Source organism: Somniosus microcephalus, chromosome 7, assembly GCF_052327205.1.
Source record: "Somniosus microcephalus isolate GS21.2 chromosome 7, FLI_Smic_1.0, whole genome shotgun sequence".
Taxonomy (NCBI): Eukaryota; Metazoa; Chordata; class Chondrichthyes; order Squaliformes; family Somniosidae; genus Somniosus; species Somniosus microcephalus.
Window position 1 is genome coordinate 111,283,657 of NC_140993.1, and position 26,475 is coordinate 111,310,131.

At 43.3% G+C, this 26,475-nt stretch overlaps 1 protein-coding gene across 16 annotated transcripts in view; it reads left to right on the forward strand.

Moving 5' to 3' along the window:
• efr3a (EFR3 homolog A (S. cerevisiae)) overlaps positions 1–26,475 on the forward strand; it is a 278,874-nt gene that overhangs the window by 240,378 nt on the left and 12,021 nt on the right. For 9 of the 16 annotated variants that reach the window (XM_085992828.1, XM_085992830.1, XM_085992834.1 and 6 more), the window contains 5 exons: positions 7,320–7,388; positions 10,749–10,837; positions 12,074–12,122; positions 16,306–16,412; positions 17,040–17,089. In XM_085992828.1, coding sequence (XP_085848954.1) covers positions 7,320–7,388; positions 10,749–10,837; positions 12,074–12,122; positions 16,306–16,412; positions 17,040–17,089 — 364 coding nt within the window. Of the gene's footprint in view, positions 1–3,708; positions 3,769–7,319; positions 7,389–10,748; positions 10,838–12,073; positions 12,123–16,305; positions 16,413–17,039; positions 17,090–26,475 lie in introns of all 16 variants that reach the window. The other 7 variants (XM_085992833.1, XM_085992835.1, XM_085992839.1 and 4 more) reach the window with 4 other exon arrangements.

Here is a 26,475-nt window from a genome sequence, read left to right on the forward strand (position 1 = left end):
CTTCTCTGGTGGATGTTTCTTTTTATTTGTTCATGGGATGTGGGCCTCACTTACAAGGCCAGCATTTATTGGCTATCCTTAGAAGGTGGTGGTGAGTCGCCACCTTAAACAGCTGCGATCCATGAAGTGAAGGTACTCCCACCATGCTGTGAGGGAGGGACTGCCAGGATTTTGACCCAGTGATGATGAAGGAACGGCAGTATATTTCCAAGTCAGGATGGTATGTGACATGGAGGGGAACTTGCAGGTGGTGGTGTTCCCATGTGCCTTGTCCTTCTAGGTGGTAGAGGTCATGGGTTTGGGAGGTGCTGCCAAAGAAGCCTTGGCGAGTTGCTGCAGTGCACCTTGTAGATGGTACACAATGCGCTGGTAGTTTAAGGTGATGGATGGGGTGCCAATCAAGCTGGCTGCTTTGTCCTGGATGGTGTCGAGCTTCTTGAGTGTTGTTCGAGCTGCACTCATCCAGGCAAGTGGAGAGTATTGTAAATGTGCCTTGTAAATAGTGGAAAGGCTTTGGGGAGTCAGGAGGTGAGACACTCGCCACAGAATACCTAGCCTCTGACCTCTTGTGGCCACAGTATTTATGTGGCTGTTCCAGTTCAGTTTCTTGTCAATGGTGACCCGGCCCCCAGGATGTTGCTGGTGAGGGATTCAGCGATGGTAATCCCATTGAGAGTTATGGGGAGGTGACTAGACACACTCTTGTTGGAGATAGTCATTGCCTGTCACTTGTGTGGCGCAAATGTTACTTGCCACTTATCAACCCAAGTTTGAATATTGTCCAGATCCTGCTGCACCTGGGCATGGACTGCTTCATTATCTTAGGAGTTGCAAATGGAACGGAACGCTATGCAATCATCAGCAGAACATCCCCACTTTTGACCTGGAATGTCATTGAAGCTGGTTGGGCTGAGGATACTGCCCTGAGGAACTCCTGCAGTGATGTCCTGGGGCTGAGATGATTGGCCACCAACCACCACAACCATCTTCCTTTGTGCTAGGTTTGACTCCAGCCAGTGGAGAGTTTTCCCCCTGATTCCCATTGGCTTCAATTTTACTAGGGCTCCTTGATGCCACATTCTGTCAAATGCTGCCCTGATGTCAAGGACAGTCACTCTTGCCTCACTTCTCAAATTCAGCTCTTCTGTCTATGTTTGGACCAAGGCTGTAATGTGGTCTAGAGCCGAGTGGTCCTGGCGAAACCCAAACTGGGCATTGGAGAGCATGATATTGGTGAGTAAGTGCCACTTAATAGCACCGACACCTTCCATCACTTTGATGATTGAGAGTAGACTGATGGGGCGGTAATTGGCCGGATTGGATTTGTCCTGCTTTTTGTGGACAGGCCATACCTGGGCTATTTTCCAATTTGTAAGGTAAATGCCAGTATTGTAGCTCTACTGGAACAGCTTCGCTGGAGGCGCGGCTAGTTCTGGAGCACAAGTCTCCAGCACTACACCTGGGATGTTGTTGGGGCCCATAGCCTTTGCTGTATCCAGTGCACTCATCCATTTCTTGATATCACGAGGAGTGAATCAAATTGGCTGAAGACTGGCTTCTGTGATGATGGCGACCTCAGGAAGAGACAGATGGATCATCCACTTGGCACTTCTGGCTGAAGATGTTTGCAAACACTTCAGCTTTGTTTTTGCACTCGCGTGCTGGGCTCTGCCATCATTGAGGATGGAGATGTTCATGTAGCTGCCTCCTCCCGTTAGTTGTTTAATTGTCCACCACCATTCACAACTGGATGTGGCAGGACTACAGAGCTTTGATCTGATCCGTTGGTTGTGGTATCACTTAGCTCTGTCTATAGCATGCTGCTTCCACTTTTTAGCATGCATGTAGTCCTGTATTGTAGTTTCAGTGTTGGCACTTCATTTTTAGGTACACCTGGTGCTGCTCCTGGCATGCTCTTCTACGTTCCTCATTGAACCAGGGTTGGTCCCCTGGCTTGATGGTAATGTTAGTGTGAGGGATATGCTGGGCCATGAGGTTACAGATTGTGGTGGAATACAATTCTGCTGCTGCTGATGGCCTACAGCGCCTCATGGAAGCCCAGTTTTGAGCTGCTAGATCTGTTCTGAATCTATCCCATTTAACACGGTGGTAGTGCCACACAACATGATGGAGGGTGTCCTCAGTGTGAAGGTGGGACTTTGTCTCCAAGGACTGTGGGGTGGTCACTGCTACCAATACTGTCATGGACAGATGCATGTAACACGTTCTGATTGTCTGACAGTTTATAGAGTTCAGACTTGCGGAACAGACAACACAAAACCCAATGAATCTGTGAAACTTCTTTTACTTAAAAAATCAACAAGAGGCTACAAGTAATTACCAGAATACAAACTGTACTCAATTCATGTACTTATCACAAGCAAGCACCTAAAATCATTTACTTTAAGCTCAGGTGATTATAAGCAAAACCACATACATACTATTCACCAGATGAGAGGTCAATTCAGCGATAAACTAGACATATGACTAACTTTAACTGGCAACTGACCAGGTCACCATCGGCTATAGCCCCCACTGTAGTGCTGCATGTTTTGGAACAGTACCTTTTATACCCCAAAATTTGGCAACCCTCCCACTGCGTATGTGTCCCTAACTATACCGCATAATGGTCGTCAGTTGTTTCCCAGACCCTCTTCTCGCTAGTCCGATAGGCAACTGTGGGCCTTCAAGGCTAGGTACATTCCATAGTCTGAAGATGTAGAGGAGTCACCTGAACTGTTCCATGGAAACCCTGTCACCAATAGTCACCATCTGAACTTCCAGCAATGGTACTTGTAATGATAAAGCAACGAAGGTAAAATAAAATGAGACCAAAGTAAACTTTAGACAGGTGACTATAAATACATGACCTGACTAACTCCCCCACATCTTTTTGTGCCTGAAAAGACCCCTTGCTCTGCTTAACCATCACTTCATCAGAATTGTAAAATACCAGCAAAATTTGCTCAGGATAAATTGTACATACACCACCTCTAATATGATTCATTAGTAGAATAAAGGGCTCTATCTCTAGATAACCTTAGCAGCCAGCAAAACAGTTTAGAATGTTGAGTGTGTCATACCCTGTGCAGGAATGTTGCATATTCTTTCAAGTACAGGTTGAACCCCGGTAATCCAGCACCCGACGGTCCGGCACCTTCAGTGGTCCGGCACGAATTGAAACCGGCGGTCTTTAGTTTGCGGAGCAACCGCTCGGCGGCGCCACCATTTCCCACGATATAAACAAACATAATATTGTACCTAATATTGTTATTTTAGGTGTTATTTACCTAACCTTCAGTGTTTCGGAATTTTCAATGGTCCGGCACCGGCCTGGTCCCGAGGGTGCCGGATTACCGGGGTCCAACCTGTACTGCAAACTAGTTAAGGCAGTGAAGGGAGGAGAGAAAATCGGCATTTAGATGCTTTAAATAAGCAGGTGAACATTTAACTTCATTTATGTTTTTTGTTCATAAAAGATGTGCAAATCCTGAATTGTCAGCATGTAAAATGATGCATTTTTGAAAGCGTCTTTTCTGCATGGGATAATGTAGCTAGCAGCTTCTTTGTTGAAGACGGCATCACTGTCAGGTTGCTAATCAACCTGACAGTGATAAGCACAAATGTGTCCTTTCTCTTCACTTTTCCTTTCTATCTATTTTTTAAACTTATGGTCACTATTCTCTTTAATTTGTCTCCCGTATCTAGTCCTCGACCAGCTTTTTACTTCAGGAAAACCCAGACATAAGTGCAGGCGGAAATCAAGAGGTAAACATTGGTTTAGTAAGAGCTGCATCATGTAAAAAGGCATGGATGCACCAGTGCGTTAAATATTAGTTCCCTTGCTGCCTTTACAGTAGTTAGTAGACTTAGGCAAAAAATGCCCCAAAAGCTGCTGGTGCTAGTTTCAAAGTCAAAGGTATAGACGAACAAAATCAGCTTTGCATATTTAATTTCATATATAAATTACATGTCCATGACTACTACTTCTTTTGAAGTCTGAAGGTGAAACTAGGACTGTGCAAAATGTTTTCAGCTAGTTAGTGTATTTTCCATGAAGTGTCTGAAAGAAAATGACATCCTGGGATAAGTTATTAGAATATATTACTTTGGCCATGTTTTACATTACTCCAGCATTCAACTGGTGGTGATTGAAAATTCATGCAGTTAAGTATTGATACAAAGAGGAAATCTGGGGTTATATCGAGTTTATCGTGTTGAGGTTAGGGTCCTCTTTGTTTGTAATTAAGCGGAAGAGCAGCCCACTTCTTGTAGTATGTGACTGGAAGGGAGGAAATACTGCCTGAGCTGGAGTACACTTTCTCCTCTGTACTTTAGGACCAAAGGTGACTACTCTGAGTAAAACTGTGCATGTCATTGTGACAAGTTTACTGTCGTCATTGTGACAAGTTTACTGTCAAAGTATTGCCATAGCACATTGTAATTTATTAGCAAAAGATGAGCTAAACTGTGAAATTGCCAGTAATAAAAGGGTAAAAAAAAAAATCCTTTTTTCACAATCTGCTTTAGATTTTTTTATTACTAAGAGAGCGTTCATCTAATCATTGATTCCCCTTTGGTCTATATATTCTTAAGCACTTAATGGGCAACCCAGTAGCTTCATAAATGTCGAGTAATGTTTTCACCAAATGGTATAAGCTACTTGCAATTTTTTTTAAAAATATGAGCGTGCTGGATAATAGTTAAATGCTTTGGTCAATAACCATCAAACCTGATTGGTGGTTGCCTGTGGAAAAACTTGCTTCCTTTCTGAAATCTTGCTGCTAGAAAAACGCTGCCATTATTCACGTGCAAATCGGCCAGCAACTTGTGGTGAGGAAAAGATACCTTGTGAATTGCCACAAGTTGCTGGATGACTTGCGCCGCTCTGCCATTAGCTTTGCAAAAACAGCACATCACCCTTAACCACCCCTTGAGTTTCATGAAGTTTCTGCATTTACACATTAATTGCCCATTAAACTCGACACAAAGTTTAGTCTAGTAATTAATAGCATAAGTATCATTTTAACAATGTGATAATTGTTAATTACTGCCAATCGACCTCTCTGGCCCAGACAGTGTGGAGTCTCATTCCTTCAGGTTGTGAATTGTTGTTGGAAATTTTTAAAATGTAATTTTAAAAGAAAAGTTCTTACTTTTCCTTTTTCTTTTCTCTCAATCCAATCTTCTTTCCCTCTCTACCTGATTTGACATTTGTATTCACCCACTCTAGTTAACCCTCTGTCTCGGTCCTCGTTCTGTTTATTTCTCAATCCAAAATGTCATTGGTTAAGGAGATACACTGTTAGTTCTGGCATTCACCAAGGTCCCAGATGCCTTGTTGCCCTTGCTACATCAGCTCACACTTGCAGGTCAAAAAATGTTTGATCTGAAGGGTGAAGGAAAAAGTCTCATTAATCGGGCATGCCGTGAGATGCGCTGCTCCAGCAATTTCCGGCCAAATGTCTTGGAAACCTGGAGTCAGGCTATTGCCTATCTTCTCGGTAAATAAATTATGTTTTGTTAGACATTAAGAATTGTCAAGTGATTTCCACCCATTAGACTCTAGATTGCCTCCTTCTAGCGATGATCTTGAGTCTATGTCCCCTTTTTACCGATTGCTAACCATTAGAAACAATCTTCTACTATTAATCCTCTTAAAACCTTAAGTTTGAAAATGTTTTAACTTTAATCTTTAGACCCACCTCCCTCACCGCCCATAGCCTTTTCTGACTCGGTAGAAAAAAGCCCCAATTACTTTTGAATCTTTCTTATTAATTACCGCTCTTTCCTGGTATCATTCTAGTGATCCTTTATTGTTCCCTTTCATTAACTCCAATATCCTTCCTATAATGAGGATCCCCAAACTATATGCAATGCTCATACTTTGGCCTAACTAACCTTTTGTACAAATTTAGCATCACTTTCTTACTTTTATATTCAATGCCCCAGTGTAAAACCCAGAATCTCATTTACCTCTTTAATGACCTTTTCTATCTACGCTCCTACCTTATTAAAGATCTATGTATTTATACCCCTAGATCGCTCTGTTCCTTCTCAAGAGCCTTACCATTTAAGATCTACTTCCTTTCTGTTCTTTTTCCCAAAATGTACTACGATCTACTTCTCTGCATTGATCTGCGTCTGTCCTCCTGCAATCTCATTTTTTTCTCAGTTTGAAAAGCGTTCTAATTTGATATTGGCAAACTTCAGTATCATTCCTCTTGTGCCCATGTCCAAATCATTTACATAAATGGAAATAAGAAAAGTTGCAGCATAGATCCCTGGGCCGTGCCATTACCCATGTCCTGCCGATCCAAAAAGCAACCGTTTGCTCCTGCTGTTTTCTGTCCCCAGCCAATCCTCGATGCATGTGTCTACATTCCCTTTAAGACATGTGCCTTAATTTTCATAAGTCTCCTATTTGGCACCTTATCACACACCTGAAAATTTATATATCCAACATCTATCATATTTCCTATTGACTGAAATGTTTTGCAAAATAAATTTAACTTGATGTTGACCACCTGCTGTCTGGTTTTTATTTACGATTTCTGGCTGATCCATTTTATTTTCTTTGTCACCATTTAAAGTCTTTTTGGAGTAGTAGTTAAATAAAATGGCTTAATCCATTCAATTAAACATAAGTTTCAATTACCCTATTAATATTTTGTATCTATTTTTCTCATGTCCTAATGAAATCCTTTTTTGTACATATTTTCCAATAACATGAAACTATATTTGAAAAAACAGCATTGGTTAAATTGGGCTATAGTCTTCCTAAAGCTTTGTCAGTAGGGATTAAATGTTTCACAACTCTTTTTATATGAAAGAAATGTGTTCATGGTATGTCATGTACTTTTGTCCTATATAATGTTCAGATAGGTACAAAGCGAAGAACTACTTTTATACTGTATATTAGTAATGCAGAATGCCTAATTTTGTGCATACTGAGTGCGATATTTCAGGTGATATAATTGAAAGACGTTGAGAATTTGGTAATTACTTGGATCAAGTGATTGGACCACTCCTGCATCCTGCATATTTCCACACTTGCCACGTGTGGTGTAGTTTGGCACCCAATTCTCTCTTTTTGCATAAAAGATTCAAGTGGCAATGAAAATATTGATTTTTGAGTGGACATGAGCAACAAATCACTTGCTCATGATTTTATGCACCAGCCTACTAGGTAAATTTTGCATGATTTGTATTTTTTTCCTTTAAACTTTGTTGGTTATTGGATATATTCAGCTTTAACAAATCCTAAACATTCAGCTGCTGAGATGAATGTTGAAAATCCGTTTCACTTTGAATAACAGGTTTTCATCGCAAAATAATGATTTCGGAAGACACTGATAGCCACGTGTGGGCTTTTGATGATATCCCAGGTTTGAATATGGGCTGTGTTGCCTCTACTTGTGTGCAGTTATTCATATGGGAACAAACGGGCTTGGAATTGTGAAAACTTTTTTGTGCTATGGGTGGTGTTGGTGGTTGTTTTAAAATAAAATAAAAACATTTCCGGAACAATTGACAAAACCATTGATGTTGCAATACTGCAGTTTTGTCTATAATCTGGACCTTCGTAACCTACTGGAACTTGGATTGTGATTTTTTCACGTTTAAAAATAATGCAAGTCATTTGTGCAGTGTCCAAGATGTGCTAAATGGATTGAACTATGAAACGGGTAAGGTGTCATCAGGGAGTGAGGCGCCTTCCCCTTCCAAATTCCCTAACTACTGTTTTGACCTCCTTTGTGAAATAAATGCTTCGATTTAAGTTTCACATAGTGCACATGCACCTTTTACTGTATATTTACTTAAAATTGCATCACATCAAGGAAAAAAGTAGTAAAAATGTTAAATGTAGGATATGCCACAAACCCAGTACTTTCTATCGACACTCAGTTGGTATAGAACACAGGGAGAAATGAGTGGCGTTTTGATCATTTAAATGTAGTTGCTGTTGGGTGAATATGAAGGAGATTTATAGCAGTCCTAAATCAATGGCTCAGATGGTTTGCTTTGCCAGTTGAATAATGTTATTTAGGAGAGCAATCTCTCTAACAGAATTGAGAACAGCTGATCCAAGACCATAAGACTTGTAATGTGTTCCAATGTGTCAGCTACAAGTCTTTCAATTCTGAAAGGCATATTGCATTGCTAAGACATTTGTAGAGTGTACGAAGCATTTGCAAGATGTTTTAAACCCATCAGTATAAATTTCATATTCCGACGTAGCATGGATATAGGGTAAGCATGCTCCTAATTAGGAACCAGAATATCCTATCTCCAGATTATGTTCAAGGCATATTGCAGCATTTGTGATGGCATAGTTCTAATCATGAATAATCCCCTGGGAGAGGCAGAAAACTTTTTTTTAAAAACCTAGGCCAATTCAGGGGAAGAAGACAACTCTGGGAAATTCCTCTCTGACCCCCAAAGGTGATTGATCAAAACGAGTTCCAGGAGACCACAGTGGCCATGAGGCACATCACCCAACATCCTTTTCAGCCTCAGCCAGGAACTTGTCCAGTTTATTTTTGAGCGTTGGCAGTGAAATCACACTTACTGTATGAGCTGGCAACTTGTTCCAAAGGTCAATGACCTTCTGCATAAAGAAAACCTCCTGACATCGACCTTAATTCTATGCTTGCGTATCTTATACCCCATATCCCAGGGTCCTCCCTAACTTATCTAATTCAAATAATGCATCCACAGGAACACAGTCTAGTCTCTTCATTATTTTAAATAGCTCAATCAAATCCCTCCCCCGCCCCCCCAAAGTCTTGGGTCTTTTTTTATTCTGGAAAAGCCAACTCTTTAAGCCTATTGTGATAACTTAGGGCATTTAAGCTAGGTGTTAATCTAGTGGCTCTCCTCTGAACTTTTTCCAGGACCTTTATATTGCCTACCATGTGAAAGGAACCAAAAGTCAAAGTTTTAGGAGTGGATAGTTTGGTCTTCAGTATTGACCAAGCACACACAGTTAAGTAGGTTTCCTTTCTGCTACTCCACTGCAAGTTGTGAGGAAATACTTTTTCATTATTGATGTCGGCACCAGTGCTGTCTACTCGCATTAAAGTACATGCTCCATAAATTAGGTGGAGAGGTTTGCTCCTTCAGGCTAAATTTAAGTCCACTATCCAATAAATTTTCTAGTTAGATAGTAAGCGATTGCTCCTCCGAGGTGACTTTCTGTATTGATGACATTTACAGTCCAGCAGTTTCAGTTTTATTCACTGATGTACCTCTGATGAACTTTACTGTAATCAGTATTGATAAACAAATGATTAGATATTTGAATCATCTATAAATGTGACTACTAAAAGCTCTCTTGATTGGGATAATCTCCCATTTTGGCTGGTTGGGGTGGGGGTTGGAAGAACAGGAGACTAGCAACAACCAAAGCATTAGTGCATTTCATTATAAAGTTGAATCTTGTTACGCAAGTTGAAATGCATTGCTTTTGTCTGGCCTAACCAAGCCCAGTTTGTGGTAGTGTGCAGTTTTCTTGTATATCTGGTGTTTATGGTTTTTAACCAGTTTTCTTCTTGCTTTCTCTCTATCCCCTCCTCAAAAAAGCAGTGAGACCTTATTTGCTTGAAATAATTAATGCCATGCTGTGTTGTGTGTTCTGATGATCGAGGCTTTGCTATTCTTTGTAGGATCACCAATAAAGGGTTTTATAGTATCTAGACTGTTGAAATATTTTGTTAAATAGGCCCGGATTTTGTGGCTTTAATGATGGCGAAACTGAAAGCGTTTGGCATTATTACTCTGAAACCTACAGCAACCTCTGCCATCTGCACGTGCAGTTAAACGCGGAAATCCAGAAGTTGCTGTTGGTGATTCCCCGCTTCTCCACATGGTGCGCTGTTGAAGTCCTCGTAGGTGGAAATCTTAGAAATTACTTGAATTGATGTAAACTTCCACTTTTTATGCTCTAATCTCGCTGTAAAACCCCCCGAAAAAGTTAAGCCTTGTTGAATGATGTGTAACTGGGCTTTTAACGGCGTACTAAGTCATAATTACTGCTGAGCAACCTCTCGGGCCCTGAAAAACTAATTTTATATTTGTGGAATGTCTCATTTCTCCATTTATGATAAGAATTCCATAGATTTTTAAAATGTATTTTTTTAAATTTCAGTTTCTACCTTAATCCCGTGTGTATGTCTCAATTTTTATTTTGCTCTTTATAAAATGATTAAAAAGTGAAGGAATCGGTGCTTTTTACTTCCTGGTTTGCTGTTTGAGAATTTTTCAATGTGATTGATGACATACATCACTGTTACTGGACACCAGAGATCCCCTATAGGTGACTCCAGAATGAAATTAAAATTGGGAAAGGTGTAATCCATGCCACAGAGATCGCTAAATCTTTGTAGGCAGCTTTCTTCGAGGTCAGCAGCGAACGCCATCACTTCACCGCTGACTGCAAAATCCGGGCTATTATTTTACACCTAAATGGAGTAACCATGTATAGCCCATCTTAACAGGATGTGACTCCTAACTATACATACTGAGACACTGATGTGTACTCCAAATAAACTAGAACCGTGCTAAAGTTGGATATTGCAAGACGTTTTACCATTTTTAGAAAAAAAAACTTATTACATACTTGGATCTTAAAAGATCATCTATCCAGTGTATCTACATATTTTGGCTAATGAAGTTTATAAACACTTGATTGCTTTTTAACCAAAAAAAAAGTGAACTTGATTTCCTTTGCTTATTGCTACTTCTAGATGAAGACAGACTGTCCAGAAGAAAGAGCATTGTTGACACTGTGTCAATCCAAGTTGACCTTCTTGGTGTCAGTGTACAACAGGACAAGGTAAAGAAAGCTTTTGGTTTTTAAAGTTCCAGTAGATGTTAAGACTCTTCCTGGCCTTCTGCCACTTGTGCTACTTTGAGAGAAAGTCACTTCCATATAATATGAATACTTTTCTAGTTCATTCAGTGCAACCCACCATATAGACTGTATCTGTAGGGACCATGCATTTGATTTTGTTGGAGCTGTGTTTTATATGGGATCTTTGCTTAAAAAAGGGACTCTAATACATGTAATGTTTTTTGAAAGGGCCTGTTTATGTAGTGCATATATGCAGAGCACCGGATGCTGAATTTGATGTAGCAACCTAAATCTCAACAAGGTTGATTTAATCTTTAAATCCATGCAGTTTTAAGTATTTGTGTAGTGGTTGTTCCTATACCAGTCTTTAAGCTGCACCTGTAGGAACGGAGGTTCCTAACTAAATAATTCAGCTCAACTCGATGGATTAAAAGACTGGAATTTAATAACAACGAAGTTTGCTGGATGTTACAAGGAGGAAATCAAAACACGTTCGTTCAAGATGCCAGGTAGTCGAAGACTGCTGGAAAGTTCTCTAAGCTGACGTCATGACATCCCCACGTTCTTCGCGCCACTGGCGGTCACGTGAATCGGCGTCATGACGTCACCATGCAGGATAAAGGCAAACACACATTGTAAAGGTAACAATCAGTTTAAAGGCGCAGTCCCCGGCTGCACTATAATACAATTAAGGGGATTATACTAAAGTACACTGAGTCTCTTGTGGCTCCGCCACACACCTCTGCTATTTTAACCATTTTGAAATTTGGGCCCCAGTATGATAAATGTTTTATCTAGTATTGTTTCATAACTGAAATGTCTTATCTTTTTAAGGTGGGTCTGATTTATGTTGCCTTCAACTCTCTTTTCCCCCCCCCCCCCCCCCCCCTTCCTTTTCTCCCCTCCTGCTCTTTGTGGGTCATGCAATTTCCTCATCCTAAACCCAGGTTCCTTTTGAAATTGCGGCTAGAAGATCATGAGAGTAACTTGTTGACCAGTCTTCCTCCATTTTCCCCTTTCTCCCCACATGGCTGAGATGGGCAATGCAGTGACAAAGGGGTTGGACCTGCATCCATCAATCCATATGATCACCACGGTGCCCTCATATGGCTGAAATTGTCTCAGTGCGGATTATGATAAACTAATATGGAAAAACCAGCCATCTTTAATTATATATGTACAGTCCATAAACTTCAATGTTTATTTTAATTTCCACAGACTAAGATGGTTGAAGAAATCACCTTTGAAACACTGAAGAAAGCCATAGGTATGGGTAACAAATTGGATTTAAAAAAAAAAAGTAAAACTGCACTTTTTAAACAGCCACAAGGCACGATGCAATATGGTGGGGTGGGGGGGGGGGGGGGGGGGAAGGAATAAGTGTAGTAAATGTGCTAGTCTTTGAACTGCACAGTTGAGTCTGACTCCTAATTTCTCCATAAGAGAGAATGTTTCTTAAGTTTTAATGGTGCTTATGCTCTCATTAGATTAACAGCAATTTCCACAGTACATTATCTAACAAACACCATGCAATATTTCATTTATATATATTTTATGCTCGTAACAAAATCATCAGTTTGTAGACATGCCTTGCACTTAATTATTAACCATTCTTTGATCCACATAGTATAATAATCCAGTAGTAGGTCCCCTTTTCATAGACCAGTGTTGCTAAGTAGTTTGCTGCTGATCTGCATCAAAGGCACTAATGTTTGGGCTTTCTCATCATTCCCCAACAGTCTAGGTTTCTCAACTCTTAATACTGAATTAAGAGCTGCATTTGGTTAGGTTTATACTCAAAGCCTGAAAGGGTATGATTCCAGGACTGAATTATCCAAATTAATTAAAAAACTTTTTGCCCCTCTTTCTCCCTCCCCCCTAATTTTTATGTGCCTGTAAAATCTCTTTTTTTTTGCTGTAGGAAAACTGAACATTCAAATCAAATTTTTTATAATAAACTGCTGTTGTCCACACTATTTGGGTTTCCTGCTAAAAGGCAAAATTACTCTGGAATTAGGTTCACCTGTCAGTTTTCCTCTCTGTAATGGAATAGGGCACTTTCGTGAGACATTCACCTAGTGAGCTGGCCAAAGTCCAGATTAAATCTATTATAATTGACATTGATAGTGGAGTTTCAAATGCCTCTTTGTCTCAAACCTGAAATTTCAGAACTGCAAATTCCCCATAATCTTATCAGTAATTCAGCCTCCAAGATCAGAGTAAACATCTCAGCTTCCAACTTTCAACAGTGATTATATGTTGCTTCTAAGTTTTACAGTTTTGTCCAGGATTAGTAACGTAGTGTTGGAACTATCTTGACGAGTACATGAATAGCAGACTACGCAATGGTTTTCATTTTGGGAGTGTGATAAATGTGTAATGTACTAGTTCTGTGTGTACCATGTAGATTTCAAAATTTAGTTTTTATTTTAAAATAGTTTTTAAACCATTCTGGTGATGTGACGATCTGCTTGCAGATCTGGACAAATAACCATAAATGTTATTAATGCATACTGGAATGACTGCCCGTATAGCCCTCATGCTTGGAATGATAGTGTAACATCAATGCTATAGCTCCTCAATCATAACTATTTCTGTCCAGTACCAGCATTTGCTACTTCACAAGCTATAATTTCTCCTATGCCCAATCCAAATCACACAAGGACAAATAACTTACTTTAAAATTAGACATGAAATAATTTCACCTGTTCATTTCTCCTGCCACCCAAGACACACTCTTAACACCTCTGAAACTCAGACCAGTGCTGTACTTGCAGTCACAGACTCTATGTCACGTATCGCATATTTACCTGTACACGTACAGCCTCTTGAATTTCAGACGGATCTGGAATACACAGTGGTTGTATTCTAGGTCCACATATGTTAAATCTACTTTTCAGTCTCCGTCTACTGCTGGAGAGAATTAGACTTGCACCAGTGGGTATATATAGGCAATTTTAACACATGGCAGTCTGTTGATTGGGTTCTCATAGAGTCATAGAGTTTTACAGCACAGAAAGAGGCCCTTCGGCCCATCGTGTCTGCGCCGCCCATCCATCCCTGTCCAGTCTAATCCCATTTTCCAGCATTTGGTCCATAGCCTTGTATGCAATGGCATTTCAAGTGCTCATCCAAATGCTTCTTGAATGTTGTGAGGGTTCCTGCCTCCACCACCCTTTCAGGCATTGAGTTCCACATTCCAACCACCCTCTGGGTGAAAAAGTTCCTCCTCAAATCCCCTCTAAATCTCCTGCCCCTTACCCTGAATCTATGCCCCCTTGTTATTGACCCCCCCACTAAGGGGAAAAGTTCCTCTTTTTATCTACCCTATCTATGCCCCTCATTATTTTGTACACCTCAATCAGGTCCCCCCTCAGCCTTCTCTGCTCCAAGGAAAACAACTCCAGCCTGTCCAGCCTCTCTTCATAGCTGAGGCGCTCCATCCCAGGTAACATCCTGGTGAATCTTCTCTGCACCCTCTCCAAAGCAATCACATCCTTCCTATAGTGAGGTGACCAGAACTGCACACAGTACTCCAGCTGTGGCCTCACCAGCGTTTTGTACAGCTCCATCATAACCTCCCTGCTCTTATATTCTATGCCTCGGCTAATGAAGGCAAGTATCCCATATGCCTTTTTAACCACCTTATCTACCTGCTCCGCTGCCTTCAGGGATCTATGTACATGTACACCAAGGTCCCTCTGACCCTCTGTACTTCCTAGGGTCCTACCACTCATTGTGTATTCCCTTGCCTTGTTAGTCCTCCCAAAATGCATCACCTCGCACTTTTCAGGGTTAAATTCCATTTGCCACTTTTCCACCCATCTGACCAACCCGTTTATATCGTCCTGTAGCCGGAGGCTTTCCTCCTCGCAATTTACCACCCCACCAATTTTCGTGTCATCTGCGAACTTACTGATCATACCTTTTACATTTTCATCCAAATCATTTATGTAGATCACAAACAATAAGGGGCCCAGCACCGATCCCTGAGGTACCCCACTGGACACAGGCTTCCAGTCACAAAAGCAACCTTCGACCATCACCCTCTGCCTCCTGCCACTCAGCCAGTTTAGGATCCAACGCGCCAAGGCACCCTGGATCCCATGGGCTCTTACCTTCTTGACCAGTCTCCTATGCGGGACTTTGTCAAAAGCTTTACTGAAGTCCATGTACACCACATCCACAGCATTTCCCTCATCCACCCCACTAGTCACCCCCTCGAAAAATTCGATCAGATTTGTTAGACATGATTTACCCTTGACAAAGCCATGCTGACTATCCCCGATTAATCCTTGCCTCTCCAAGTGGAGATTAATTTTGTCCCTCAGAATTTTTTCCAATAATTTCCCCACCACAGATGTTAGACTCACTGGCCTGTAATTCCCTGGTTTATCCCTGCTACCTTTCTTGAATAATGGTACTACGTTAGCTGTTCTCCAGTCCTCTGGTACATCCCCTGTGGCCAGAGAGGTTCTGAAAATTAGTGTCAGAGCCCCTGCAATCTCCTCCCTTGCCTCCCACAGCAGCCTGGGATACATCTCGTCCGGGCCTGGGGATTTATCCACTTTTTGGCCCGCTAAAACCGCTAGCACCTCCTCCCTCTCGATGCTAATATGTTCAAGTATGTCACAGTCCCCTTGCCCGATTTCTATGTCTGCATCGTCTTTCTCCATAGTGAACACAGATGCAAAAAATTCATTTAAAACCCCGCCTACATCCTCTGGCTCTACACACAGATTGCCACTTTGGTCCCTAATGGGCCCTACCCTTTCCCTGGTTATCCTCTTGCCCTTAATATACTTATAAAACATCCTAGGATTTTCCTTTATTTTGCTCGCCAGTGTTATTTCATGGCCCCTCCTCGCCCTCCTAATTTCTTTTTTAAGTATGCCCCTGCACTTTTTATACTCCTCTAGGGCTTCTTCTGTCTTTAGTCTTTTGTAACTGCCAAAAGCCCCCCTCTTATTTCTAATGCATTTCTGTATATCCCTTGTCATCCAAGGTTCCCTTTGCTTGTTGGTCCCACCCTTGACCTTTACAGGAACATGTTGGCGTTGTACTCTCTCTATTTCCCTTCTGAAAGTCTCCCACTGTTTTGATGTGGATTTTCCTATAAGCAGCTGCTCCCAGTCCACTTTGGCCAGATCCTGCCTTATCATATTAAAATCGGCCTTCCCCCAATTTAGAACCCTTATTTCCGGGCCATCTTTGTCTTTTTCCATTGGGACATTGTTGTTTCGTTTCAAAGATTGAAGCTGACAGAACATTATCCCACTACCAGCTTGCCTTCTGGGTTGATCTGCCATCCAAATCAGAGTGAGAAGTAGCAACTTTATAATACAACTTTTATGGTATGAATTTTCTAAGTTTTGTCATTTACGGATTTTGTAAGATTCTATTTTAATAAGATGGGGGGTTTTCCCCTTTTTTGTGATGTCTCTCTAAAGCAGATAGCCAAAATCTTGAAGAGCAAGAAAGAGAAAAGCGACGTCAAGTAATTGAGAAGTTTCAGAAAGCACCATTTGAGGAGATTGCAGCGCAATGTGAATCCAAGGTGAGGCCAAACCCCTCTTGCAGTGTAACTGCTGCAATTAATGGTAATAGAAGCAAATCTGTAGCTGTTCCATTAGGTCAGATTAGTGTTTTAACAGCAGAGTGTATTTACCATGCCTCATCTTTGCTCTGTTTATGGCAGAACACAAATGATAGGTTCTCTCCAACTGAAAGCATTTTTTCCTTTTTGCTGGGTGGGGTGGGTGTTGAGATGTTTTCTTTTTCCAAGTTGACAATTGTTAGTAATGAGTGCAGTATAGTATGGAATGTTTTTATATTGGAGAATGCTGGACATATTACATCAGACCTGAAATCTTCCACTTGGATGTTAACTGGTATCTGAGCCCATAGGGTAAATGCATTTGTATTTTTAAATGGTTGTCTGTGCCAAATTAAACTCCCAAATAAACACTGAAATTGTCTGCTGCTGTGCTACTCAACATTATTTTGTCTGTGTGGCAGTCAGCTTTCTTAAAAAAAAAAATATATATATATATATATCTTTTAAAACTCCAGGATTAGGGCCCGTCTATAAAGCTTTACTGGTTCAAAAAGTACTGTACTTTTATACCAGACTAAAGCAGTTGTTTGTGTTGAGAAAAAATAACACATTTACCTTTTCTTCCAGGCAAACCTACTCCATGACAAACTTACAGAAATATTTGAACTGACAATAAGGTTAGTTACTTCCTTTTTGAGTAAGAATCCTATAATTTATTTAATTCATAATAGCCCACATAGTATACTGTGAAGTACAATAAAATGAATTTCCAGTTATTGCTAGCTTAAATGTTGAGTAGTCTTCCGTTTTTAGTTTCCAGCTCTACCAGAAATGAAGAGGTTTGATATGGAACTGTGTCTGAATATCAATCTGTTGCATCCGTTTAATTAATGCTTCCCCAGATTTTAAACTAAGCTAATAAATTAGTTTCCCTCAAATATGAACTACCTTTTGGAATCAATGGGGGGAATTTTTTGGGGGGGTCAGCGGGCGCATTTGGTGGCCAGTCGGGTGGGAAATTCTTTTGACCAGGTAGGGAACCCGCTGTCAACCCTCCGCCACACTAGTTTCACAAATGTCTGGTCTGTCATCGCTGAACAGACCCGACACACCAAGCAACGGAGGAGGCAATTTAGATGATTAAGAGCTTGTTAACAGGCACTTACAATTTAAAGGTGAGCTTAAAATAGTTTAAGAGTTCGTCCACGGGTTCCCCGCTGCTCAAGGATCACGTTGGGTAAGCAGGTCTGGAGCGGTCACCATGGGATCATTTCTTAACCTGACAGCTGCAAATGTGCTTTAAAAGCTCCCATTTCATAGTTGTTCACTTTCCATGGTCAGAAACCGTTGCTTACTGCATTTGGAAGACAGATTGAGCTTTATGCAGCTTGCAAGTGTTTGGAGCAAACTGTATCCAGTGTCACCTCATTGGAACAACCTCTCTCGCCATTGGCAGATCGCTTCTGTCATCTCAACTTCACCTGCCATCTATTCCATCAGCATCGGTGCCCTTGAAACTATCTCCCCATGCTCCTCGGAATCCCACCACGATCACTAGGCACACTAGCAGCACCAACAACAACACCAACCTTCTCCACAATCAACTGATGCTGCACAGGACGCAGGGCATCAGCACCTGACCACATTGCTGGCCGGGAGGCCAGGGATGGCCTCACTATAGCCAGATTTACTTCACTTGACACTGTACACCCTGGCTGCCACATGATGCGCTAGGTTGGCACCACCCCACACCAACACCATAAAGCATCCCTACAATGCCCAAGCCATTCCTTTCACACTGATCACCATTGTGGGGGTACCGTTACGTCTCACCATTCACTGCAACTCACTAAGCCAATTCCAAAGCTGCGCACAAATCTGTCCAAGAACGCAGTGTTGAAAATAAAGATTTCAATGTTTGACAGCACATTAACAGAAACTTCACATGAACACTGGCTAAAACACCCAAGTGCCTACCCTTGTGTGTTGTTATAGAGTCATAGTTACACAGCACATAAAGAAGCCCTTCGGACCATCGTGTCCGCGCCGGCCATCAAGCCCTGTCTATTCTAATTCCATTTTCCAGCACTTGGTCCATAGCCTTGTATGCTATGGTGTTTCAAGTGCTCATCTAAATGCTTCTTGAATGTTGTGAGGGTTCCTGCCTCTACCACCCTTTCAGGCAGAGTTCCAGATTCCAACCACCCTTTGGGTGAAAAAGTTTTTCCTCAAATCCCCTCTAAACCTCCTGCCCCTTACCTTGAAACTATGCCCCCTGGTTATTGACCTCTCTACAAAGGGGAAAAGTTCCTTTCTATCTACCCTATCTATGCCCCTCATAATTTTGTACACCTCAATCAGGTCCCCCCCTCAGCCTTCTCTGCTCTATGGAAAACAACACCAGCCTGTCTCTCTTCACAGCTGAAGTGCTCCAGCCCAGGTAACATCCTGGTGAATCTCCTCTGAACCCTCTCCAATGCAATCACATCCTTCCTATAGTGTGGCGACCAGAACTACACACAGTATTCCAGCTGTGGCCTAACTAGCGTTTTGTACAGTTCCATCATAACCTCCCTGCTCTTGCCTTCATTGGCCGAGGCATAGAATATAAGTATCCCATATGCATTTTTAACCACCTTATCTACCTGTCCTGCTGCCTTCAGGGATCTATGTACATGCACATCATGGTCCCTCTGATCCTCTGTCCTTCCTAGGGTCCTACCATTCATTGTGTATTCCCTTGCCTGGTTAGTCCTCCCAAAATGCATCACCTCACTTTTCAGGGTTAAATTCCATTTGCCACTGTTCTGCCTATCTGACCAACACGTCTATATCGTCCTATAGCCTGAGGTTTCCTCCTCGCTATTTACCACTCCACCAATTTTCGTGTCATCTGCGAACTTACTGATCATACCTCCTACATTCATATCTAAATCATGAATGTACACTACAAACAGCAAAGGACCCAGCACCGATCCCTGCGGTACACCACTGGACACAGGCTTCCAGTCACACAAACAACCTTCGACCATCACCTCCTGCCACTAAGCCAATTTTGAATCGAATGTGCCAAATTGCCCTGGATCCCATGGGCTCTTACCTTCTTGACCAGTCTCCCGTGTGGGACTTTGTCAAAAGCCTTACTGAAGTCCATGTAGACTACATCAACTGCACTACCCTCATCCACACACCTAGTCACCCCCTTGAAAAATTAATCAAATTGGTCAGACATGATCTCCCCCTGACAAAGCCATGCTGACTATCCTTGATTAATCCTTGCCTCTCCAAGTGGAGACTAATTTTTGTCCCTCAGAATTTTTTCCAATAATTTCTCTACTACTGATGTTAGGCTCACTGGCCTGTAATTCCCTGGTTTATCCCTACTATCCTTCTTGAATAATGGTACTATGTTAGCTGTTCACCAGTCCTCTGGCACCACCCCTGTGGCCAGAGCGGTTCTGAAAATTTGTGAGAGCCCCTTCAATCTCCTCCCTTGCCTCACACAGCAGCCTGGGATGCATCTCGTCTGGGCCTAGGAATTTATCCACTTTTAAGCCCGCTAAAACCGCTAGTACCTCCTCCCTCTCAATACTAATTTGTTCAAGTATATCGTAATCCCCCTGCCTGATTTCTATGCCTACATCGTCCTTCTCCATAGTGAACACAGATGCAAAATATTCATTTAGAGCCTCACCTACATCTTCCGGCTCTACACACAGATTGCCACTTTGGGCCCTACTCTTTCCCTGGTTATCCTCCTGCCCTTAATCTATATATATAAAGCGGCTCTTCTGTCTGTCCCGATGTCTGTCTGTCTGTCCGCCTGGTCTCTATACGTTTGGAAGTTACAGAGCGTACCGACGCGCGCGTCGCCTCAAAAGAAAGCTTGCGATTCCGGACCGGTCATAGGCGTATTTATGTTTCGGCCGGACAAAAATCCCGCCCGCGGTATCCCAAAAATGTTCAGCGTTCCGCTCATTAGCATCTCATTAGCGACCGTGTGACGTCGAGGTCTTCCTACAGTTGAGTGTCGAGTGACTCGACGATTGACCAATCCTACGCTTCGGTGACCTGACCGGTCGACCAATCGGTGCGTGTGTGGGCGGGCCTTATCCTTCTGAACCGAGGTGAGTGGCCGCCATCTTGATTTTCCACGATTTTTTCCCCCACACTTTGTGTGTTAGGGAACTAAGGTAAATATTTCAATTATGTGTTAGGCAATTAATTAACAATTTATTTGAGTTTTATATTGTGTTTAGCAACCCCCCCTCCCTCCTCCTCACCCTCGCGCAGGGGGGACTCGGGGCCTGAAGCTGAAAAAATTTCTCTCTCTCTCTCTCTCTCTCTCTCTCTCTCTCTTTCTTCCCTCTCTCTCTCTCTCCTTCTCCTCTTCCCTCTCCTTCTCCTCTTCCCTCTCTCTCCTTCTCCTCTTCCCTCTCTGTCTCTCTCTACTTCCCCCTCTCGGGTGTCGCGGACGGAGCGCGGGCGCACCGCCCGAAGTTTCCCGCTCGCTAGCGGCCTTGCCGGCTCCCGCGGGCCACCCGCACTCACCGCGCATGTGCCGCCCGCACTCACCGCGCATGCGCTGCCCGCACTCACCGCGCATGCGCCGCCCGCCCACAGCGGCCGTCCATCAGCCATACGTGGGGGACCTCAGCAACTGCACCGGACCTCAGGCGCTAGGCAGGGGGAGGGGCCGGAGAGAGGGACAGAGGGGAGTGGGGGGGGGGGGAGGAGGGAGGGAGAGAGGGGAGGGAGGGATAGGACAGGGAGAGGACATGACCGGGAGAGGGGGGACACACAGGGGCAGGGAGACCAAACGCCCCAAAATTGCCCTCGCGCCCCAAAATTGCCCTCGCAACGCGGGGCTCCCCAGCTAGTATACTTATAAAACACCTTGGGATTTTCCTTTTATTTTGCCTGCCAGTGTTTTTTCATGCCCCCCACTTCGCTCTTCTAATTTCTCTTTTAAGTACCCCAGTGCACTTTCTATACTCCTTTAGTGCTTCCACTGTTTTTAGTCCTTTGTATCTTCCAAAAGCCTCCCTTTTTTTCCCTAATCCATTTTTGTATATCCCTTGACATCCAGGGTTCCCAATTTAGAACCTTTAGTTCCGGTCCATCTTTGTCCTTTTCCATGACTACCTTAAATCTCACCGAATTATGGTCACTGTCACCAAAATGCTCTCCTACTGACACTTCTACCACTTGCCAGGCTACATTCCCTAGAATTAAGTCCAGTACCGCCTCCTCTCTTGTAGGATTTTCTACATGCTGGCTCAAAAAGCTCTCCTGGATGCACTTTAAGAATTCTGCACCCTCTAAGCCTTTCACACTCTGACTATCCCAGTTAATATTGGGGAAGTTGAAATCCCCTACTATTATTACCCTATTATTTCTACACTTCTGAGATTTGCCTACATATCTGTTCCTCTATCTGCCCCTGACTGTTTGGGGGGTCTATAGTACACTCCCAGCAAAGTGCTTGCACCCTTTTTGTTTTTAAGTTCTACCCATATGGTCTCATTAGAGGAACCTGCTAAGAGATCATCCCTCCTTACAGCAGTAATTGACTCCTTGATTAATATTGCGACACCCCCTCTTTTACACCCCCCTCTGACTCACCTGAAGATTCTATACCCTGGAATATTGAGCTGCCAGTCCTGCCCCTCCCTCAACCATGTCTCTGTGATAGCAACAATATCATACTCCCATGTGTTCATCAATACCTTCAATTCATCTGCCTTACTCGCAAGACTCCTTGCATTAAAATAAATGCCATCCAGCCTTGCCATACTCCCTTGTACCATTACATATTTTCTCTGCCTTCCAGGCTGACTTGTTTTTCCTCTGTTTGGCTATGCATCACCCCCCTACTATAGTTCCACTCCGTATCCTATCCCCCTGCCAAGTTAGTTTAAACCCCCCCCCCCCCCCCAACAGTACTAGCAAACCTCCCCACAAGGATGTTGGTCCCGTTCCGGTTCAGGTGCAACCCGTCTGACTTGTACAGGTCCCACCTTCCCCAGAAGCAGACCCAGTGATCCAGGAAACTAAAGCCCTCCCTCCTGCACCAACTCTTCAACCACGCATTCATCTGCTCTATCCTCCTATTCCTATACTCACTAGCACATGGCACCGGGAGTAATCCAGAGAGTACACCCTTTGAGGTCCTGCTTTTTAATCTGCTACCTAGCTCTCTAAATTCTTGTTGCAGGACCTCATCCCTCTTTCTACCCATGTCGTTGGTACCAATGTGAACCACGACCTCTGACTGTTCACCCTCCCCCTTCAGAATGCCCTGCAGCCGTTCAGTGACATCCTTGACCCTGGCACCAGGGAAGCAACATACCATCCTGGAGTCACGTCTACGGCCACAGAAACGTCTATCTGTTCCCCTTACGATAGAATCCCCTATCACTTGCTCTCCCACTCTTTTTTCCCCTCCCCTCCTGTGTAGCTGAGCCACTTGTAGTGCCACAGACTTGGCTCTTGCTGCATTTCCCTGAGAAACCATCTCCCCCCATCAGTATCCAAAACGGAAAATCTGTTGGAGAGGGAGATGGACCCAGGGGACTCCTGCACTACCTTCCTAGTTCTTTTACTCTGGTTGGCGGTCATCCATTTCCTGTCTGTCTGTGCACTCGTTACCTGCGGTGTGACCACCTCGTTAAACGTGCTATCCACGAAGATCTCAGCTTCGCGGATGCTCCACAGTGACTCTAGCTCCGAAATGCGGATTTCAAGTAGCTGCAGCTGGAGACACTTCCTGCACATGTGTTCGCCCTGGACACCAAAAGTGTCCCCGACTTCCCACATAGCACGGGTGGAGCACTCCACACTGCCGAGCTGCCCTGCCATGTCCTACCCTTAATTTACTTCCTTTAAATTAAAGAATATTAAAAACACTAGGGACCTTACTTCCCTTTAAACGCTACTTACTCTAAACTCGAGACCTTACGTTTACTTCAACGACTGGACTGTAGAAATACTCACCAGGTCCTACTTGCCAATTAGCTCCTTCCCTGGTTATGATTTCACTTTAGCGGTTTTGCAGTTGTTGTTGTTTGACTGCTCCCACTCTCGTACTCTTGGTGTAAAGAAATGGGAGCTCCTCGTGCTTGACTAACCTACTGGAATTTTTTGAGAATGTAACTGGTAAAATAGATAAGGGAGAACCAGTGGATGTGGTATATTTGGACTTTAAGAAGGCCCGCATAAGAGATTAGCGTGCAAAATTAAGGCACATGGGATTGGGGGCAAGGTATTGACTTGGATAGAGAACTGGTTGGCGGATAGAAAGCAAAGAGTTGGAATAAACTGGTCGTTTTCCGAGTGGCAGGCAGTGACTAGTGGGGTACCGCAAGGATCGGTCCTAGGACCCCAGCTATTCACAATATATATTAATGATCTGGACGAGGGAATTGGATGTAATAACTCCAAATTTGCCGACAACACAGCTGGGTGGGAGGGTATGCTGTGAGGAGGATGTCGGGAAACTCCAGTACGATTTGGACAGGTTGAATGATTGGGCAGAAACATGGCAAATGCACTATAATGTGGATAAATGTGAGGTTATCCACTTTGGTGGCAAAAACAGGAAGGCAGATTATTATTTGAATAGCAATAGATTGGGAGAAGGGGAAGTGCAAAGAGACCGGGGTGTTCTTGTGCACCAGTCGCTGAAGGTAAGCATGTAGGTGCAGCAGGCGGTTAAGAAGGCAAATGGTATGTTGGCCTTCGTAGCAAGAGGGTTCGAGTACAGGAACAAGGATGTCTTGCTGCAGTTGTACAGGGCCTTGGTGAGACCGCACCTTGAGTATTGTGTGCAGTTTTGGTCGCCTCTCTGAGGAAGGATGTTCTTGCCATGAGGGGAGTGCAGCGAAGATTCACCAGGCTGATACCTGGGATGGCAGGAATGACGTATGAGGAGAGATTGTGTCGATTGGGCTTGTACTCACTGGAGTTTAGAAGATTGAGAGGGGCTCTCATCGAAACCTATAAAATTCTGTCAGGCCTGGACAGACTAGATGCAGGAAGGGATGTTTCCGATGGCCGGGGAGTCCAGAACCAGGAGTCATAGTGTAAGGATAGGGGTAGCCATTTAGGACTGAAATGAGGAGGAATTTCTTCACCCAGAGAGTGGTGAACCTGTGGATTTTCTGCCACAGAGGGTGGTGGAGGCCAGTTCATTAATATATTCAAGAAGGAGTTGGATATATTTCTTAAGGCTAAAGGGATCAAAGGATATGGGAGAAGCAGGGACAGGGTACTGAATTTGGATGATCGGCCATGATCTCATTGAATGGCGGAGCAGGCTCAAGGGGCCGAATGGCCTACTCTGCTATCTTCTATGTTGTCCACTCCTCACCCAACTCGCAGCACTCTGTTTAAACTGCACTCAGTGCAAAATCACACTGCAAAGCCTGTTTTTTTTTATAGCCCTGAAACAAAGGAGCTTGCTGAGCCCTGCTACAGGAGAACCAGTTTAATCTAGTTTCCCTAATTAACTGCCTTTAGCTGCTCTGAATTGTAGGCCTTGTATATCCTTTACAACCCTGCTTAAAGCTGGGAAATTTAGATTTCAACAGTAACAGTAAATGTGAAACAAACAAAAGTTTGATTTTAGCAAACAGTTGAGACTCCCTGACTCACCCAACTCGCAGCACTCTGTTTAACCGAGCGTTATTTGGTATGATTGGACTGGGATAAGGGTGAGTGTGAAGGGTGGCTAGTGAGGTGGGGAAGCTGATAATATAGATAGAGAGGAAATGGGTGGAGGTGCAAGGTAAGTTGGTGTGAGTAAGGATGTGCAGGAGTAAGGTAGGGAAGACAGAGTGATGGGGATGTGAGGGTGGCACAGCAGGATGAGTTGAGTGTGACTGCAGTAATGTTTCGTGATCTGCTGAGATCATTGAAAGGTTTGTGCCACTGTAGCTGGTCCTCCTGATGAAATCCCTGCTTGTGTCCTCCTGTGCAATGTGCAACCAGGCTCTGTGATCTCCTGGGGAGGTCTCTTCTGCCCATGGGAAGGGAAAAGAACCTGCATGCTGTGAATCCCTCCATAAGCATATGGAGGGAGTCATGGGAGAGCCTGGGTGCAGCCGTGCACCTCTATGCAATGCTTGTCAGTTTTACAGCCCTCAATGCTGTAGAACACTGGACCACAGAACGGTCAAAATCAATTTGCGCATGGTCCCTTTAAGGAAATTGTCTGATGATGCGTCATCAAAAGTGACGTCATCAGACCCGCTTCCTTCAATTGCCGGGAAACGCGCTGAGCGAGCTTAACAAGCCCAATCAAGATAAGATCACCTTTGGACAGCGGGCCGAAGCCAGCAGTGGGGTTGCAACCCATCACCGACCCCGCCTGCACCGGACCATCCGAGGTAGGGGAAATCGCGGCCAATGTGTCTACTTCACACACATGTAAGAAATTACTTTGGCTTAGTAACTTCAAAATATTTTCGCCATGTTTTAAATAAAATTCTTTAGTCTTTTCCACTGAATCCAAATGGAAAAAGATGCAGTAATCTATATATTATTGTCTATAATTTTGTCTAGGCATCACTCAAAAGTTATAGAGCGTACCTACACATGTTATATCAAAAGAAAGTTATGATTAGGAGGGTGTCCTAGGCGTATTTACTTTTTGGTCAGACAAAAATTGTATCGGACAGTAGACAAAAAGTTCAAAATTCCGCTCATTAGCGGTTGGCCAATCATACGGGGGAAATCCGCTCATTAGCATTGAGTGACGTGAAGGTTGACCAATCCTACGGGGGGAGCGCGCTGCATCATGGGGGTGTTCATGGCATGTTGTGGGCAGGGCCTAATCTTTCAAACTGCATTAATTCGGCCATCTTTACCTCAGCATTTAGTTTTATTCACTTTTTAACAGCTGCCACCTTCCTGTTCTATATGGCTTGATGCCAGATCATGTAATGCAGTTGTCTTCTTAGCTATGGGTGCTTAAAAACTGTACTTTAATACAGGGAACTAAGGAATAGAACAAATTAATTCAGTTTTTAAACAGTATTTAGGAACAGTTAGAAATGAAGTG